This window comes from Panthera tigris, chromosome D1, assembly GCF_018350195.1.
Source record: "Panthera tigris isolate Pti1 chromosome D1, P.tigris_Pti1_mat1.1, whole genome shotgun sequence".
NCBI classification, from domain to species: Eukaryota; Metazoa; Chordata; class Mammalia; order Carnivora; family Felidae; genus Panthera; species Panthera tigris.
The window spans coordinates 106,214,009-106,229,570 of record NC_056669.1 but is presented as its reverse complement, the minus strand read 5'-3'; the positions used below and the strand labels follow the sequence as shown (position 1 = coordinate 106,229,570).

Genomic DNA, 15,562 nt, shown 5'->3' with positions numbered 1-15,562 from the left:
GGGGCTCGAACTCACAACCCCGAGATCAAGAGCTGCGTGCTCTGAGCCAGCCAGCCAGGTGCCCCCTTTTCTAGCTTTTTGAATTGAAAGCTTAAATCACTGAATATAGATATTTTTCTAATATCAAAATTGAGAGCTATAAATTTCTTTCTGCACTGCACTCCAGAAGTTTGATATACTGTATTTTCACTGTACTTCAGTTTAAAGCACTTAAAATTTTTTCTTGTGATTTCTTCGTTGAGCTATGGATTACGTAAATGTGTCTTGCTTAATTTCTCAATGCTTAGGAATTTTCTTAGGTATCTTATTTTCATTTAAGATTTAATTTCATTATGGTCTTAGAATATATTTTGTATGACTTTCATCTTTTAAGTTCACTGGGTTTTTTTATGGCCTAGCATATTGTCTACATTGGCCAATTTATTTCTTGTCCACTTGCAAAAGACTGTGTATCCTGCCATTGCAGGGTACAGCGTTCTATAAATATCATCTAGGTCAAAGTGGTTGACCGCAGCACTCAGGTCTGCGTGTGTGCGCATAGGTGTGTGCAGGTTGGTCTATCAATTGCTGAGAAAGAGGCATTAAATCTTCCAGGGGTGCCTGGGTGGCTCAGTCAGGTAAGCATCTGATTCTTGATTTTGGCTCAGGCCATGATCTCACGGTTCATGAGACTAAGTCTCACACTAGGCTCCGTGATGACAGCAGTGCCTGCTTGAGATTCTCTCTCCCTCTCTCTCTGCCCCTCCACTGCTCACACGTGTGAGCTCTCAAAATAAACTTAAAAAAAAAAAAAACACAAAAAAACTCCAATTATGATTATAGAATTGCCTATTTCTCTTAAGTCTGAAATTTTTGCTTTAAGTATTTTGAAGCTGTTATTAGGTACATACACATTTATGACTGAAGATTTCTTGATACCTTTTATCATGACAACAGGTCACTTTTCATTTCTGGTAATACCCTTTGTTGTCTTACGTTTCAATTTTGCATGGTATTCATTTATATATTTTTTGGTATATACGTTTCCATCTGCTTCCTTTTTACCTATCTGTGTCTTTAATGTGCAGCTTTTATAGTCAGCACATAGATGGGTCTAGCAGTTTTATGTAGTCTGCCATTCTACTGATCGTAGTGTGTAGTCCACTAAACATTGATATGGTTGCATTAAGTCTCCCATTTTATCACCATGTCCTCTGTCTTCTTTCTTTTTTTGCCTTCTCTTTGATTATTTGAAGATGTCATCTATTGGCTTTTCAGCTACGTCTTTGTATTATCATCTTAGTGGTTGTTTCCGAGTATATAATACACAACTTTGAATTTTCAGTCTACTTAAAATTAACACTTACACTTCAAAAAGATGTAGAAATTCTTGCTACAGAAGTTCATATATTCTTTTGTTATAAATTGTTATATGAATAACATTACAATCTCCACACACATTATAATTTCTGCTTTGAAGAGTCCTATATACTTAAAATTTTTTTTAAATGTTATTTATTTTTGAAGGAGAGAGACAGAGCATGAGAGGGGGAGAGGAGCAGAGAGGGAGGGAGACACAGAATTCGAAGCAGGCTCAAGGCTCTAAGCTGTCAGCACAGAGCCCGACACGGGGCTCGAACTCACAAACTGTGAGATCATGACCTGAGCTGAAGTCGGACGCCTGACTGAGCCACCCAGGCACCCCAAGTCCTATATATTTTAAATTAGAGGAAAAACTTTTTTTTTTTTAAGTAAGCTCTACGCCCAATGTGGGGCTTGAACTCACGACCCTAAGATCAAGAGTTGCATGCATGCTCTATTGACTGAGCCAGCCAGGCACCCCGAAAAATTAAGCCTTTAGTATTTTTTCAGGTATTTAGCATTTCTAATGCTCTTTATTCCTTCCTGGAGGTCTGAGTTTCTATCTGGTATCAACTCTAATCTGAAGGATTTCCTTTAGTGTTTCTTATAGTGCAGATCTTCTAGTGACAAATTCTTAGTTTTCTTTTATCTAATAATTTAGTCTTTATTTTGCCTTCATTCTTGCAGAGTATTTTTGCTGAATAGAGAAATCTGGGTCGACGTTTTTTCCCCTGTTTGACACTTTGGAAGATGTTATTTCAGTCTTCTAGCATTTGTGGTTTCTGGTAAGAAGCTAGCTCTAATTATAATTGCCATTCCCTTTTATATGTCATTCATTGCTCTATAGTTACTTTTAAGATATTCTCATCTTTGGCTTTAGTAATTTGACTATAATACTGTAAAAGAAAGGGTTAACTAAGTAGGCCTCAAATGCTCAAACCCTGTACATGCCAAAGAAAGGTCAGTCTTCAGGACTGGTCCTTGGCTGGCTCCTAGGAGATGAACTCTGAGCCCTTGGACTATCCTGGCTGGTGTTTTTTTGCATGCCTGAGCACTTGAGCCATGCTGTACTAGTGTGACCAGGTGAGTTTATTCTAACAATATGATGTATGGCAAACATCTGGTTTTACTCTGGGGGTCTGAGTAGCTAGGGTCAGCCATGTGGGCACTGCACGGCATTCTGGACACCAAGCACTGAGTATAGCTTCCCTTATTGGCAACACTGCACATGCTGTCATATCACTGATGGGAAAATTAAGGGCATCCCTGTGTGACTCCTCTGGCCACCAGGAAGCTTGCACCTGGTTTCTCCTGGACTTCATCCCATGTGCCTTTCTCCTTTGCCAATTCTAATCTATGTCCTTTTGCTGCAATGAACTCTTAACTGTAAGTATAACAGCTTCTCAATCCTGAATCCTTCGAGCAAATCATTGAGCCCGAAGGTGGTCATGGGAACCCCTGACACATGTACAAAGGTATGGTTCTTTTCTTATCTTAATGTTTCCGCTAAAGCTTCTTTAATCAGTAAATGTGTGTGTGTGTGTGTGTGTGTGTGTAATGAGGCATTCTTTTGCTATTTTGTCTTCATATATATTCTCACTTCTGTCTCTCATTGTCCTTTCCTTCTGAAACTTCCAATTATATGAGTTGGATCTTATAATAATTTCCCAAAGGTATCCGAAGCTCAGTAATATATTTTTCTTTCTGTTCTTCAGGTTGAATAACTTTCTGTTCATCTGTTACCAACTTCACTGACTCTTTCCCTTTGTGATCTCCATTTTGCTGTTAAGGCTACTCAGTGAATTTTGATTTCAGCAGCTGTATTTTACAGTTCTAAAACCTCCACTTGGCTCTTGTATTTTTCTCTATTTCATAATAATAGCTGCCTTAAAACCCCGGTTTCCAAATTCCAACAAATGAAGTTAGTTGTTGTTCACTGTCTTTTTCTTCAGACTGGGTCATATATTCTCAGCTTTTAAAATGTGCAGTTTTGCATTATATCTTGGACACTGTGAATATTACGTTGTACAGCCTCTGGACTCCGTTACATTCCTCTGGAGAGTGCTGATACTTGTTTCAGTATGCACCTAATTTGGTGCATCAAACTGCAAACTCTTGCCTCTTGGGCACCATCTCCAATCTTAGTTCACTTCTTTTTTCTAGAGCTGAGCTGCCTGTAGTCTTCCAAGCATGTGGGTAGTTCAAGGATTAAATGGAGGTGTATACAGACAGTATGTACACAGAATTTTAGGCTCTCACTCTCTGGATCTTTCCTCTGCAGGATTCTTCCTTCTTTCACTTTTCAGTGGTTGAATGACTGTGGCTGACCCAAATTCTGTCCTCTCGTAAGTTTTCTATGAAAGCTTTATTAGCCAATCTGCTGGGTGTCAACTTCAGCTGTCATCTGGCTAACAGCAGTAAACATGGAGAACAGATTCCATGTTTTCTCTTCTTGGAAGTGTCAGTCCCTTTTCAGAATCTGCCTGCTTCTGTTCATTTTCCAGGGCCTTCCGATCTTTTTTTTCCTTCCAATTTTGTCCAGAATATATAGTTATATGCAGAAAGATCAGTTCCAGTAAAAGCCTACTTGGCCATACTGCAAGAAAAACCATTGTGATGTTATTTTTTAAAAATTTACTTCCGTTTCACGTGTGTGGGCATACAGATTTTTAAAAATCTTTTTAAAGTTTTGTTTATTTAAGTAATTTCTACACCCAACATGGGGCTTGGACTCATTATCCTCCTGAGATCAAGAGTTGCATCTTCTTCTGAGCCAGCCAGGCACCCAATATAGATTCACTTTTAATCATTATTCTGAATATCTTGTTTTCTAACTTGTGCTTTTCTACTGTAATCATTCCATCATATAACAAAAACTCTACAAAGGTATTCAATAATACAATTTTTATTAATAAATTATGAACATTTGAGGCACCTGGCTGGCTCAGTCAGTAGAGCACACAACTCTTGGTCTCAGGGTTAAGTTCAAGCCCCACATTGGGTGTAGAGATCATGTAAAAAAATAAATAAAATCTTTAAAAAAGTAAATTATGAACATTTTCACATACCAGCAGAAACTCCAGCTCTGATGGCAAACTGACAAGAACTAGAAAAATAATGCACATACCTAGAAGTTAAATTGATGAGCAGCGGCACTCTGACCCTAGAGAAATACTTGTATATGTGTAAAACCAGACAAGTACAAAGATGTTAACTTCAGCACTGTCTTTAAGAGTAAAAAATGGAAAACAGCCCAAATACTAATCAAAAGGGAAATAACATAGATAAAAAGGATTACTACACAGCTGTCAAAATGAATAAATTCTTCATTTCTTTGAAATTATATATATTTCAGTATGGAAGGAGTTAAAAAACCCTAATGTCGAATGAAACAAGTTGGATATCAAAGATGGTAATATTAATAAAAGTTTAAAAACACAAACCAATACTACATACACATACATTTAAAGTAAACTGAAAGCATTTATCAGGTCCATGATGGTGGTTGCCTCCAGAGAAGGGAAGAAGGGAGTAAGTGGGACAGGTGGTAATCAAAGGGTTCCTTAGTTTGGAGGCAATCAGGACCATTAACAGTAATGTTAATTAACAGAAGTTAATTCTACATACAGAAATGTGAGTGTATGTCTTTTTGTACTTTCCTATATTTTTCCATTTCTTAAAAAAAAAACCTGCAACAACTTCAGTGGCTGCATACTTGACTGCACAGATAGGTCATAACAGAGTCTACCAATCTCTAATTGTTAAGACACTGAGATACCTGCCAATATTCTGAACAGCACTACAAAAAACATCTTTGTAATTGTTGTTGTTTTTTTTTTTAATTTTTCTTAACGTTTATTTATTTTTGAGACAGAGAGAGACAGAGCATGAACGGGGGAGGGTCAGAGAGAGGGAGACACAGAATCCGAAACAGGCTCCAGGCTCTGAGCTGTCAGCACAGAGCCCGACGCGGGGCTCGAACTCACGGACTGCGAGATCATGACCTGAGCCGAAGTCGGCCGCTTAACCGACTGAGCCACCCAGGCGCCCCTGTAATTGTTTTTGCACATACGATTTCTTCCCCTTAGAATAAGTTCCTAGAAACATAATTGCTAGCTCAATTCTAGGTCTTTGTTACATATTGCCAAAATGTCTTCCAAAAAAGTTGTAACAACTTACACACACCTATCACCAAAATATATACCTGCCTATTTCCTTGCATTCTTGCCAATCTGGATACTAAAATCCAAAAAATGGTCTTCACTCAATTAGGTGTATGAGCAGGGATTTAAATTTTCCCCAATTAGTTATATCATAGCTCATATCACAGTTATTAAACTTATAATGTTATCATAAAGGGAATGAAATTAGGCTTCATTAGTTTATACACAATGTATCATAAAACAGCAAAAGAAAAATAAAATACTGTTAATACTTTTCTTTTGCCTATTTCTCCCCACAGTTTCAGGCAGAACATAATTACGGAATTGGTTTATCTTTTTAAATTTTTTTATTTTAACATTTTTTTTTTTTTTTTTTAATTTTTGGGACAGAGAGAGACAGAGCATGAACGGGGGAGGGGCAGAGAGAGAGGGAGACACAGAATCGGAAACAGGCTCCAGGCTCCGAGCCATCAGCCCAGAGCCTGACGCGGGGCTCGAACTCACGGACCGCGAGATCGTGACCTGGCTGAAGTCGGACGCTTAACCGACTGCGCCACCCAGGCGCCCCAAATTTTTTTATTTTAGAGAGAGAGAGAGCATGAGAAGGGGAAGAGAGAGAGAGAGAGAGAGAGAGAGAGAGAGAGAGAGAGAGAGAGAGAATCATAAGCAGGCTCCACAATGAGACCAACGTGGGGCTTGATCCCATGACCCTGGGATCATGACTGGAGCTGCAATCAAGAGTTGGACATTCAAGTGACTGAGCCACCCAGGTGTCCCGAACTGGTTTAACTTTAAAAGGAAGGCTATTCACATGTACTACTTAGAACTAGAGACTGATGTATTTTGCTGAAGTAGTTACATTTTAAAGATTTATTCATAAAGTAAGACAATTTAAAAAGATTTTCTGGGAGCGTCTGAGTGGCTCAGTTGGTTGAGCATCTGACTCTTCATTTCAGCTCAGGTTATGATCCCAGGGTCATGGGATTGAGCCCCACTGCTCTGCACCACAGAACCTGCTTCAGAAGTCTCTTTCTCCCTCTCTCCCTCTCTCCCCTCCCCTGCTCTCTCTTTCTCAAAATAAATTAACTTAAAAAAAAAAGAAAAGAAAAAAAAATAAAAAGGTTTTCTGTTTTGAAGCCTGCAAAGGAAGACTTTTTAGCGTCTTGATCTAATTATATTGGTTTTTAATTAGCATCTAAATATATCTACTAATCACAGAATTTAGCCACTGACAAATATCCTAAACTTCCACAGCCCTTTTCACCTCTCACAATAGATTAAATAACTCAGTTAAGAATTAGTAATAATTAGTATTTACACAGTTTGTTATTTACTACAACACTATAAAGGATGGCAAAATAATTATAGCCATATTAACAAAGGAAGATGTTGAACCAGTTAGATGAGCTAAGGTCACGCTAAAGCAGGAATGTGCCAAAATTAGACACCAAAATTCTTGTAGCCTAATTCCCATATGCCTCATCACACAAAAGAATCTATAAGAATTACAACAACAACTCATGAGGAAATCTAGAGTCAGAGAATATTATTTTTATATTTTAGAGAAACAGAATCTTAAGCAGGCTCTGCACTGAGTGCAGGGCTCAATCCCACGACCCTGCACGACCCCAGCTGAAATGAAGAGTCAGATGCTCAACTGATGGGAGACACCCAGGAGCCCCTACAGTCAGAGAGTATTATTAAAATGATACTGAAGATAATCTTCAACATTCTCGCATTATAGATAAGGAAACTAAGGCCCCAAAAGGTGATATAACTTCACTGTTCAAAGCCACACTTCTAGATGTTGTAAAGCAACAATGAGAATTCACTCCTTAATCCAAGCTCAGCAATCTTCAATCACTAGAGGATAACAGCTCTCCTTAGCAGTCACTTCAAATTTTTTAGTTTGTGAAACAGTCTCAATGTTTTCACTGATACTGATCAATTCATTCACTAACAATTAATTACCCGGTACCTACCACATGCTAGGTCCTGTACTATGCGGTATTTATTATATGCTAGGCACTGCATTACCTGCATTTCCACAATTAATCCCTACAATATTGATATAAGGTAAGCACAATTGTCTCTATATTAAAGATTAAAATTTAGAAGGACTAAGTAAACCACCTGTAGTCTTCAGAAAGGAAATATAAAGGAAATGGTGCCCTTCCACTTCAGCAGCCACTGAAGAGCAGCAACCACGTCTCTGCAGACCCCATGGTCCTGGGTCTCAACAAGGGCCCCAAGGTGACCAAGAACTTGAGCAAGCCAAAGCACTGCCGGCATGAGCACCCCACCAAGCACATCAAATCAGTGCAAGACAAGATCTGAGAGGTGTGTTTCACTCCTCACGAGAGGCACCCCAGCAAGAGGAGCTGAGCAGGTTCTGGCTGCCACCAGGATAGGAAAGTGGCTGCTAAGGGCTGGGCTTCCTGTCCATTCTGTGCATAACAAAACCTTTACAGAAGAAGAAGAGGATAAAAGAAAATAGTATAATCACATTTATAAGTTTATCCTAACAAAAAAATCTTTTTATTTTAAATATTGTAACTCCATGTATGATTTCATTTGAAAAAAGGGATCTATTGTCAAAGAAGTTCGGACAACCACAGGATCCCTATATAGCACCTATGAGTGACCATATAGTAAGTATAGATCTTAGATCAGAAGTTGGGGGTACCTTTTGGAAGGCTTGGAATATCCTTTTTTTCTTACATCTTCTAAGACCCCGGAACAGATAGCATTTGAAGTAACTTAACTGAAGGCTGAGTGTGAGAAAAGTCATCAAAGAAACAGAGACAATGGGAAGGGCTTCTAGTACCACTTAATAAATGTTGGCCTGAACAATATTAAATAAGGTCCAAAGTAGAAGAATGCATGACTTCTCTTGAGCAATACTCACAAAACAGTACTACAATATAATACTGGTTACCTACTTTCAGAACATAAAATCTCTGTAGTATAAGATCAAATTAATTAAAAGTTTCATTTGCTGTCATTCCCAGCAGGAATTCCTTTATCTTTGATTGCTAAATAGGTTTCACAAGGCCCACAGCAAAAAACCCAAGTGCTAAGCAGTGCAACTGTTATGGAGATTTAAAAATAAGCTTTGGGGGTGCCTGAGTGGCTCAGTTGGTTGAGTAACTGGCTCTTGATTTCAGTTCAGGTCATGATCACAGAGTATGGGATCAAGCCCTGCATCAGGCTCTGTGCTGAGTGTGGGGCCTCCTTGGGATTCTCTCTCTCTCTCCCTCTGCCCCTCTCCCCTGCTTGTGCTAGTTCTCTCTCTAAAATAAAAAAGTTTTAAAAATTACTAAAAAAAAAAAAATAAGCTTTGTAAATAAATATATGCCTAATGACATCCTTAAATGCAGCAACTGCCCTAGGGCCAACCTATAGGGAAAGGAGAACCTTGAAACAATTGGAGCATAAAAAAATGTTTTAAGGAGAATATTAATTTTAACAAGTGTTCTGATTTGGGAAATATTTGTAGAAGAAAACCAAATCAAGCAACCATGAAAAAAATTTACCTTTCTCCACTATACAATGTGTTTTTATTCTTGCCATAATTTTGGTGATATAAAATCAGAGACTTAGAAAAATGGCATTCTATTAAATAATCAATCACAGCAGAAGTAATCACATGCAGTATTTCTAATGTAAATGATTACCTGAGAAGTCCGTCAGAAGTCTTGCTAGGACTTGCTTGTTTACCACTTCAGTCTTACTAAGGCTCGATATAATATCTACCCTAGTAGTTTCTGTGACAATTGTAGGCTTCTTGGAAATCCCAAGATCAGATCCAGTGTTAACTTCTGTGTGTTCTAGGACATCATACGCTCTCTGAAGCCAAGAGGATTCTGGAGCACATGTGAAAGTGTGCTCGAGTGTTTCTTCAGGAGGAGATTCTACATCACCCTGCACAGAAGCTGACTTCTCAGTCCTCCTTTCACTCAATTCTTTAAGGGCTTTGATTGTGAGCTCTTCCTGTTCTAAGTCAAGAGATGCCGCTGGAGTACCTCGGGCAGGGAAAACACCCAGAATCTCACTTCCATTGGTTTCTTTGCTTTGTTCCATGTGTTCGCTTCTTCGGTCTTTAATTTCAGAACCGCCTGACTCACTTTCATGCAAGACTTCCACAGCAAGACTTGTTTTAAAGTCCCTAGTCTTCTCTGATGTTGCGTCAAAGGCATTCCCTTCACCTTTACCTATGATTCCTTTCTCTCTGGTTTCTGTAAAGGCTGCTATCAGGTCCTCTGGGGAAGAATCATCTACATCTTCAACATTTTTTTCATGTAATGACTCCAAATAGGCAGAGGTTGTCACATTTAGTGAGAATTCTGTCTCATGAAGAACACCTGGAGATACAGCTGAAGGATGCTTTGGGTTCTCAGTTGCAACATGTTTTTCAGCAGCAGCTTCACTCATACTACCTGACTGCTGCACATCTTCTGATGTGATCTTCAGATCACGTACTTGTGAACATGCTGCCTCACCCACTGGACTCCTTTCGGGAATATCAGGCTGAACGTGTGCTGCCTCAGGGTCACTGACTGGCCCTTCAAAGGTTTCACATGTTTTGTTTTCCCTATTGCAATTGAAAGCCTCTTCGATTTCTCTCTCATCTCTTTTTACAATAGCACTTGGAATGGAAACAGGTTTTTCAGCCTGAATTTTTTTACCTTCAAATGAAACACTGGTTGTGATGTCCTCTATTACTGTGTCATCAGACTCACCAGAACTATCAGCTTCTGTCACTTCTCCTAACACAGAGCTCTGCCAGTTCATTTCATCTTTCAGGTGGCCATCAGGTAAAACCACTTTCACGGTGGCCGCTCCAGAACCCCGAGAGACACCTTTGTCAAATGGAGATCCAGGGAACTCTGCGACTGTGTTATCTTGTTTCTGCGGATGGCCTCCCACACCTTTGATATTGACTTCCTTTGTGGAATTGAGACAATCCGGTACAGGTTTGTCAATGTTAGCATTTTCTTGTGGGAGGGATTCCTGTGCCCAATCACCTGCTGATTTAGTGATGGGAGTGTTCCCATTAATAGAACGTACAGGAATTTTCTGGTGAGTGTTAGTTTTAAGATTTACAACCGGGATTTCTGATTTATATTCACTCATGTCAAGTCCTGTGGTTTTTGTGATGTAGTCAGACTTACAGCTCTCTTCTTTTGCTTGGGGAACCAAATCCCAAGTCAGTATTTCATTAGTAAAGTTATGCATATCATTCACACATCTAGACACTTCTTCCAGTGCTGCAGTTGTGTGTGAAAACTGTCTAGTGAGCAATGCAGAGGTTGGGTAACGCCCTGCCTCTTTACTTCTCAGTGGAAATACTTTGTCATTAGACTCTAAAATGTCTGCAGATGTTTCTTTATCAGTGTTCATTGCCCAGCTACCAAAATCATTTGTGCTCTCCTTATATACATCTTTAAATTCTTTGTCAAATGCTTCTTTGTCAATAATTACTTCAAATGGTGACTCAGGGGAATCCTTTTCAATAATACCACCTCCTGAAACTTCAGACGGGGACAAGGAATATTTACAAATGCCTTCTGCCTTAGACTGCTGGGTCAGTGGTTTCTGAGCTGTCAGCAAAGTGAACTTGTCATCAGCATCCAATTCAGTTTTACCGTCTGTACTTGGTACCTCATTTGGGTTCTTGGACTCTTGATCTTTATTTATTTGCTGTTCCAGTAGACTCATTTCCTTTGAGAGAAAAGCAGGACGATCTGGGAAATTGGCCGGAATGAAAGGACGGTTACACTGAACTCCTTCTGCCACAGAATCTGGGGAGTATGCTAGGTCTTTACTGGTCTCTTGAGGCTTTTCCATCTTTTTCACATCTAGGAGAGCCAAGGAGTCTTTTCCTTCTTTGGCTAAAATAGGCTGGCTGCCTGACACTTTGCTTTTTTCTCCGTGTAGTATTGTAAGGTCATTGTTATGCATTTCAGAAGATGAAAAAGAGGAAGTCATAATTTCTGAAGGTGGCTCACCAGAGCAAAGAGAGCTCAATCCCTCTATGGTCAGAATTTGAAAGAAAAAAGTTTGTTTACCAGGCACAATTACACATTAACTACTCAGGCCAAGCAGCATGCTTTTCATTTTTCAAGTTACATATATATACACACAGGATGTATATATACACATACACATACACGCACACAACACACGTAAATATGTAACAAAACAAGGACCAACAGTAATCCTATAAAACATGCATAAAATTGCCAACAGTCAAACAGAAAAAGCTGTATCATGCTACAAATTGCAAATGACAAAATTTCATGACATATTTTTCAGTCTACTTTTTCCATTGTAAACGTAAAGCATAAAGAAGTATAAAAAGATTGGAAAGTCTGGGAAGGTTCCTTCCTTTGTTTTTTTTGGTAGAGCTATTCAATGTAATCCATATAAAACAACTCACTATTATGAAGCACTGATATGCTCTCATCTGTAAGCTGCATATTTCAGTACACACAGCTTCTACAAATCCACTGTTACAGTCCAACAATTTGAGATGGAAAAAAAAAAGCGACTCCCAGTTCTTTTGATTCTCAGGAGACATAGCAGATTCCTCCCAGGTCTAAGAATCAGACTAGAATTATTGTATTCTATCCTAGGGAAGATTGGTCTCAGGTACAGATGGCCTCCTTTAAAAAAAAATTTTTTTTAATGTTTATTTACTGTTGAGAGAGAGACCAAGAGAGACAGAGAGACAGAGAGAGAGAGGGAGAACGTGAGCAGGGGAGGGACAGAGAGAGGGAGACTACAGAATCTGAAGCAGACTCTAGGTTCTGAGCTATCAGCACACAGCCCTATGCGGGACTCAAACTCACAAACTGTGATCGTGACCTGAGCCTAAGTTGGACAATTAACTGACTGAGCACCCAGGAGCCCCAGGTGGCCTCATTCGTTTTAAACTAAAGAGTATGAAAAGGATGGCTGACTTCAAAATCTCTTGCATCAACTTGCCAATTTAACCAACACTGAACTGTGTGAATCGGTGAGGTTTGTCTTTTGGTTAGGAAGAATTAACTCCAGAAATCCTTTTAAAACAGAAAATATCCTTCTGAAAGTAATACATTAAGTCTTCTCAGTTCTTAATACCACAGTAGCCAGTGATTTATCACATTGTTTTCCAACTTGCCAATCTAGCAAGTTTTTACTTGAGAAAAGATCAAAACAACCATCCCAAGGGCAGGTGCTGTCTTTCGTGCATGTTGTTACCTCTGCAGCTGGAACAAAAGTAGGTCTTAAATAAATAGTTCCAACTGAGTGAATCAAAGATTCAGTTTGGTCAGATGAGAGCTAAGCAGGTCCAGGACAGCAACACCTTGAGTGTGAATGAGTAATTGTGAAGATGTGAAAAAGAAAAACCTTTGGGATTACTTTTATTCAGCTTGTATTTTTTTTTTTTTTTCATGTGAGGAGCTGAATACTTGACGAAAGCAAAATTGTAACTTTATTCAAAATATAAGATTGAAAAGAAAATTAAATATCTTACTGCAATAAATAAAATTCCACTATTATAAAAATGTTTCCAAATGCCAGATGATAAAGTTCCTCCACATCAATGCATCACTGAAATTTCATGTAATAGGATCTGACCTTTTAAAATAGTTTAATTGGAATCTGGGTATTGAGGAAAAAGTCTTTGTAAACTGAGGAATAATAAAGTTTGGTGGTACAAACTGTACTAGTGAGAGAGAAAATATTTGAAGCAAGGTGAATGCACATTTACTTCTAATGTAGTAGACAGATATGGTTTGCATCTATCATTATATACTATGATATAATATTATATAGTACTCAACAAGACCAAATTAAGGGAACAATATAAATGAAGCTCAGCATTATAGGTTAAAAGGTTCAAAACCTGGGACCTCTGGGTGACTCAGTTGAGCATGTGACTTTGGCTCAGGTCATGATCTCACAGTTGGTTGAGTTCAAGCCCCGTGTTGGGCTCGCTGCTGTCAGCACAGAGCCTGCTTTGGATCCTCTTCCCCCTGCCCCCCCGCCCCTCCCTGATCACTCTCTCTCAAAAAATTAACATTAAAAAAAAAAGGTTCAAAACCCTGTAATTTAAAGAACTACGTTTTTAGTAGTTCATTTATAGGCTACACTTAAATCAGAAACATTCCATGATCTGAGCTATGTATTGTTATTGAACTTACTGGTTATTGTTTCTACCAGTTCAATGCTCAATGGATTAAATCTGGATTGGGTGAAACTGTTTGGGAACCCCTCCCTTCAAACATGAGTGGAACTCTGACATGATCAAAACTGAATCCACCTTACAGGGAATGCTCAGCTTACATGATTTATAGAGACTGCACTATCAGATTACTCAGACCAACCATCTTATAGACAAAAATGGACAAAAAGAATTAGTAATAATTCCACAAATATTTACTAAGTACCTATCATGTGCCAGACACTGCTTTAACTAGACTAAGAGGCTCCTGGGTGGCTCTGTCAGTTAAGTGTCTGGCTCTTGATGTCAGCTCAGGTCATGATCTCACAGTTCCTGGGATTGAGCCCTGTGTCGTATATAGTGGCTCCGATAGCTTGGAGTCTGCTTGGGATTCTCTCTCCCTCTCCCCCGCTCATGACGTGCTCTCTCTCAAAAGAAACAAACATTAAAGCAAAAAAAAAAAAAAAAAAAAAAAGAAAGAAAGAAAGAAACTAGATTAAAAGCAGTGAACAAAACAAAAAAATCCTTGCCTTTGTGGTGCTCACAGCACAGAGTGGGAGATAGACAGTAAACAAAATCAACAAGTAAAATGATGATGTGGTGGTAGTGGGCTTGAAGAAATGAAAAAGAAAGCAACCTGCACTGATTGGTCATCAGAGAATGTGCACATTAGTGGGAAAAAGCATGTTGGAACTGTTCTAACATGCTTTGTCAGGACACACACTTGTCAGTTTTCCAAGCCTTGTTTATCTTCTTTGAACTCTTAATATTGTAAAAGTTTCAAGTTAAATATACGATAATCTGAGGTAAAGCTAGATTACGTTAGAAATCGTTCTCAGAATACCAGCAAGTCCTGCAATAAATAAACTTCCAATATTCTTTAATTAAGACTCATATGACGTCACTCTTATGCACAGAAAAATAACTTATTTGTGTTCCTAGCAATTCTGTGACTTAATATATGGGGTGGAGAGTGCTTTCTGGGAGGTTAGCCTTGGGGGGGCAAAGAGAAAGAGCTCAATGCTGCAGTAATCGCGCAGAGACTGTGACACAGGCGCTAGCTCTCGATATCAGCAATCAGGCTTTCCCACACGTAGCAAAGTAAGGTAGACCCTCACCTGTGCTTTAATTATCATGTTTAGAATTTCAGCAAATGAAAAGAAGTTCTTTGGCTAGTTGAAACCCTAACAAACTTGGACACAGCTGACTTGTACCAAGACAATGGAAAAAACTGGGCTGGAAGTAAAAGAGTTTATAAAGGCATGAAAAAATTAAACAGAATGAAGACCAGCATCTACTAAGCCTTTTTTTAGAACAGCTCCCGTAAGCAAGGACTCTTCCAATTAGTGAGTAGGGCACTTAATAGTCACTGGTGTTGTCCAAGCCTGCAAAACAGCAGGAAACGCCAGGAAGTTTGAAGTTTGTTAGTTTTTAAAATACTATATACTATAAAACTGCCTGATAGAATAACTTGGGATCCTCTTACATTTCAGGAAATGTCCACTCCCTTTCCTTTTTCAGAAGATCCAACCCTTCACGTGTATTACAAGACTTACAACGTTACTCAAAACCACTGTCTGTCAAAAAAAATTTCCTCATTGTGAATATTTGCTCATTTATTTTCTATTATAGGATTTAACGTGCATATTCATTTTCAAGAGTTCTAATTAGTTAAAAATAAGGGGTTATTAACAAAGGGGTTATACACTTAACAGCTTTGTTAAAAAGGGAATTACGTATGTTAAGTGAAAAATATCATAAGCCCATGATGATCATGAGAATGTTCCCAAATTTATCCAGTACTGAGTTCTTTGCTTACCTATATCTTCTTAAGCTCTAAATATTT

The 15,562-nt window shown here is 38.7% G+C and overlaps 1 protein-coding gene across 2 annotated transcripts in view; it reads right to left on the bottom strand.

Moving 5' to 3' along the window:
- The window catches only part of RTN3 (reticulon 3), a 59,144-nt gene that overhangs the window by 25,110 nt on the left and 18,472 nt on the right, over window positions 1–15,562 (bottom strand). The window contains exon 2 of one of the 2 annotated variants that reach the window (XM_042958149.1): window positions 9,182–11,290. The exons of the other annotated variant lie outside the window; for it this stretch is intronic. Within the exon in view, the coding sequence (XP_042814083.1) occupies window positions 9,182–11,290 (2,109 nt within the window). The remainder of the gene's footprint in view (window positions 1–9,181; window positions 11,291–15,562) is intronic. 2 annotated transcript variants of the gene reach the window in all.